General features: G+C 35.0%; 2 protein-coding genes across 2 annotated transcripts; both read right to left on the reverse strand.

The window, feature by feature from the left end:
• Positions 1-2,447: 2,447 nt before the first annotated feature.
• MELLADRAFT_92542 (uncharacterized protein) lies at positions 2,448-3,372 on the reverse strand (the record flags this gene model as incomplete). Its single annotated transcript, XM_007415404.1, has 3 exons — positions 2,448-2,564; positions 2,669-3,072; positions 3,363-3,372. The coding sequence occupies 3 exons, from the start codon at positions 3,370-3,372 to the stop codon at positions 2,448-2,450; spliced, it is 531 nt and encodes a 176-aa protein (XP_007415466.1).
• Positions 3,373-3,672: 300 nt separating this feature from the next.
• MELLADRAFT_73007 (uncharacterized protein) lies at positions 3,673-4,495 on the reverse strand (the record flags this gene model as incomplete). The annotated part of the gene is made up of 2 exons (XM_007415403.1): positions 3,673-3,726; positions 3,810-4,495. The coding sequence occupies 2 exons, from the start codon at positions 3,987-3,989 to the stop codon at positions 3,679-3,681; spliced, it is 228 nt and encodes a 75-aa protein (XP_007415465.1).
• Between the last annotated feature and the right edge of the window lie 258 nt (positions 4,496-4,753).

A 4,753-nucleotide genomic window follows, 5' to 3' on the forward strand; every position in this document is an offset into this window, starting at 1 on the left:
TAATAATGCTTTTGACTGAACTGGATGAATTAATGGAAAATATATTCTTGACATTTCAAAAGGTGATGAAAGAAGTAGTCAGATTGATTTTTATGATGGTTTTGGATTTGGGTTTTGTAGTTTATGTGGAATTAGTTGAGTTTATAATATTCATACATTCAGATCATTACCTCTTGACAAAATAAAGAGGTCCCATCTCAATCAATCAAAAGCTTTCAGTAACTCAATCAATCAAAAGCTTTGAAATAAAAGCTTGAAATAAACTGATGTGAGTTGAAATATTGGTCAAAAGAGGACAATTTTGCAATAGCAGCTAGATATTTATGATGGATAGTCGGTGAACTATTTGTTTTTTTGACGAGGGTGTTCCTTTTTGAAGGGAAGTTGTTCCTTTTCGAATATTGCGCCCTGCATCCACTGAGAGGGGTGGGAATGTATATCATGTTTCTTTTCTATTTGGCCCACGTAAAGCCTGAAATTCGTTCATGGATATATTGTTCGTATACCAAAGAGGTTGGAAGGTTGAGCGGTGGAATTGCAAATGAGGTAGGAAGGTTGAGTGGTGTAAGACTCGTTGGTGCAGGTTTCAAATTGATGTACCAAAGTGGTAATATTGCACTGAGGGACATCACACCAAATGTCCCTCGGTGTGACAGATCCGGCGTAAAAGTCACGTGTTTGGTGTAATGCTCATGTGTAAAATTGTAATATTACAAGGGTCACACAATTTTGCACCGGATTTCCTTGCACCCAATAATTTGGTGTTTTTTTCCCGTGCAAAATTAGAATTCCCGACCGGCCTCCTTATTTTTCCACCGGATATGTCACACAGGAATTTTTTACACATCAAAAAAAAAATGAACCATGTGTAAAATTAAATGTTAGGGGGGGTGACATGAGTTTTACACGGAATGTTTTTTACACAGAAACATTTGGTGTAAAACTCATGTCTGTGTAAAATTCCCCCTTCCCATTGTTTATGGCTTTCAATTAAACTAGGGTAGAAGAAAGTAGTAAGCTTAGGGCCCGTTCGGCTGGGTTCCAAATATTGTATTTGGCCAAATACCCCACCAAAGCCAAATACAATATTTGGGTCAAAAACATGTTTGGCTTTTGCCAAAAACACCGGCGTTCGGAAACTGTATTTGATCCATACCCAAATATGGTATTTGATCAAAAAATCTTCACTTTTGAAAAACAGCCTCAGGGCTGTTTTTGAGACCAAAAACAGTTTTTGGGCTCATTTGCCCCTCCATTTCGATTTTTCGTTGACCAATTTGGTTGACTGTTTGGTAAACAAAAAAGCCAGATTTTGAGTTTTTCAATCTGCCCCTTTTTCAAGGGGCAGATCGAAAAATCTTTTTTGTGTAACTATTTTTTCGAAATCCAGCCGAACGGGCCCTTAGATTAGGAAAAACAAACTCACTCCCTTTCATGAGATGGTTGATTTGTGTAATACAGTCAATTAAAGCATCATGGTGATCACAATCAATATGTTGCACACAACCTCGTAAAACGAGAGATGTGAAAGATACTGGTGAAATACCTTGAAATGAACTTGAGAATAAGAATTTTCTTTGCATCCATCCATACAATCGATGGCTTAAACCAGCCTTCCCTATTACGTATCCCAATGGCAATGCCACTGAACTCATCATTTCTCTTACAATTCTCTCAAACTAGTTTGTAGACCTGAAGTGGTTTACATAATATTTGAATCTCCGCAAGATACATTTCAAATGGTTCAAATTTGCCTTGCAGACAATTTCCTCCATTGACTGATACTCAAGCCATATACATATGCTTCAAATTCAGTTCAAGTCTGTTCAATTTCAACCAAGATTCAATTTCTACTGAGACAAGATAAACATCTAATTACTGGAACATGCTCCACTCAAATTGATATTCCTCACCTTGTCATTCACAGAAAATTTTCTAGGAAGCATATACAACACATCTCAAAGGAATGTGACTAACCTGAGCTAAAAGATCCCAAATCAAAACAAGTGAAAAAGATGAATGAGATATTCGAAATGATTGTATTACTATCACTTATCTATATTTTTGAACAAAAAAAACTTTTGATATACTGAGCAATTTATTAAAAGATTAAGATATGTAAATGAAGGAAAGTCAAGAAAGATTAAAAGGTTTATTGTAAAATTATTAAAGTTTGAATAAAATAAGGATGATTAAATTATTTTTGAAGAAAGGAAGTAAATCAAGGTTTCTGGGTAAAGGAAGGGGAGATGATTAAGTAATAGTTATGTAAGAATGAAATAGTGAAGGACAATTGTCCTACACATTTTTTTAAAAATTCAATCAGATCAAAAACACAAGATTTTCACCCAGAAAGAGATAAGTTTTGTTTTGGAATGATTTGGAAACCTTTTTCAAAAAAAATATGATGATGAAATGAATAAAAGGTCAAGTTGATGAAAAAGAATTTAACAATTCACTACTGAACCAGATGGACGACCAGGAACAGGAGAAAGACTTAGTCTTGAAGGAGGATGAAAGATAGATTCAAGACTAGGAGAATAAAATCGATCAGGATTAGCAACCTAAACAAACCCCAAAACAAAAAAACACCCAACAAAAATCAGCATACAGCAAAAAAAGTGAATGTAATTAGAAATATTAGAATTTTGGTTTATGTATGACGAACCCAAAGGTTTTGTTGTTCTTCAAAAGATTGATTTGTAGCAAACAATCCAACTGAATTCAATCTAGATTTCCATTGTGGTTCTGAATTCAAAGAAGCAGCACCAGTACAAAAACTAGATAAATCTTCCGAAGAATGACTCGAAATCCCACCTAAACTTAAATGTTGATCTGTCAATTTCAAGAAAGAGGTATTGGATCTTGGTCTAGAAAAAAATGGAATCGATTCATCTTCTTCTTGTTGATAATTTGATTTGTGAGTTGGTTTGTTTGATGTGATTGGTGTACTAGGGTTTGTTGTATGGATTGGGGAGATGGATGTTGTTGTGCCTGGATGGGCTGAACTATAGCTTTCTTGGGATGAGGTTTGATTAGAAACAATTGGACTTTTAGTTTGGTTATTCGAATCTATTGGGGTTTCACGTTTATCAATTGATTTAGAATGATCAGGTCAAGATGACATTGGAAGTTTATAAATTGGATGTAAAAATGGTTGATTTTTTGATGGACTACCTTGATATTCACTACAATTTAAAGTCTCATTTCTAAGAAATTTAGTTTGAATTTCTAATGTTGGTTTTTTGACTTTCAAATCGACTTTTTTCTCTGAAATTTGGAATAAAGATTTCGATAATAAATTTCCACATGATTTTGAACTAATTGAATGTTTTTGATGATAAAGTTCAATAGCTTCTGACCATTTACCATAAATAATCGGATCGGTTACTTCTTGTACGATGACTAGTTACTGTTGGTGATTCGAGTGTTGCAATGATATCAGGTGTAGAGACACAAGATTTATTTTGATAAAGACTAAATCCAAGATTAAAAGAATCGGTGATTTGATGAGATTTTTCAACTTCATCTGGAACTTCAGGTGTCACATCAAGTCAATCAGTTTCTAAACCCACACCAAAGGATGACTTTAAATTTCAACAGGTTGAGGTTCACTTGATGAGTTTGATGAACAGTTGTTTATAGATTCTTTCAATTTCAAAGATTGAGGATGTTTCATCATCCATGAGTTTCTCGTGATTGGAGTAATTGATGATTCCTTTGTACCTACCAGAAGGTACAATGTTCAGGTGAGGATAAGATTCATGTGCCAATTTCTCTGGACTAACAACCGAACCAGTACCACATACGTTTCTACCATTCATGAACTCGGAGGATTTAGGAGCCAAGTTGTGATTGGTTGGTGATGATTGTAAGTCAACCTTTGGAGCGTAATTCCGTTCTTGATTCACATTTGATCCCAGATAGTCGTAGGTTCCAGTTTGATGATGATAGACATGAGATTGGTAAGAGTGATGACTGAAAAACATACCTCTTGTGTAAATCTCTTTGACTGTTTTGGAGACCAAGATAGGAAGTCTATGCTTTTGACCACCAATGATAGTAACACAACTAGCACACGCCGTTTCACAAACAAACAAAACGGTTTGATAGAATCATGTTGATTTGATATTGTATCTTCAGTTGAATTTCAAGTAGTAGCAGTAGAAGGACGAATGGAAGCAAGAGCAATTGCCCTTGTCCGCCAACCAAGTTGTTTCAATAAACCTTTTGATTGACTTGAATCCAATGTAGAAGAAGGTTTTGAACTTTGATCTGATAATTGAGGTGAATTTTTTGTGATTGTTGGAGGATCATTGGGTTCATTTTGTAATTGACCAAGATTGACTAGAGTAGAAAGTCAATGAGATCCGAGTATAGGATCAAGTATAGATCGAATTGAGTATCCAAACGAATTGGGAATTCTATGGGTAGATTATTATAAGAAGTTGTTATTGAAGAAGGAGGTGAAGAAATTTGTTGATTGAAGATCGGATCTAGTTGTGTAGGTTTATATTTATATTTAGATTGAGAATGAGATGGATGAAGCGACATTGAATGATTAGATGATCGGAATTTAGAATGAGTTGATGAGATTGGACTGATCAGGTTCAGATTAGAGTTGATTTAAGTTGAGCGCCAGGTTGATTGTAGCAGCTGATTTAGTTTGAGGACAAAGTGAAGAGGTCAGAGTTAAGAACTAGCGGGTTGCTTGATGTAATATTAAGGGATGAAGTAGGTTGTTGATGCGCAG

The sequence above is a fragment of the Melampsora larici-populina genome, assembly GCF_000204055.1.
Source record: "Melampsora larici-populina 98AG31 unplaced genomic scaffold MELLAscaffold_50, whole genome shotgun sequence".
Classification (NCBI taxonomy): domain Eukaryota; kingdom Fungi; phylum Basidiomycota; class Pucciniomycetes; order Pucciniales; family Melampsoraceae; genus Melampsora; species Melampsora laricis-populina.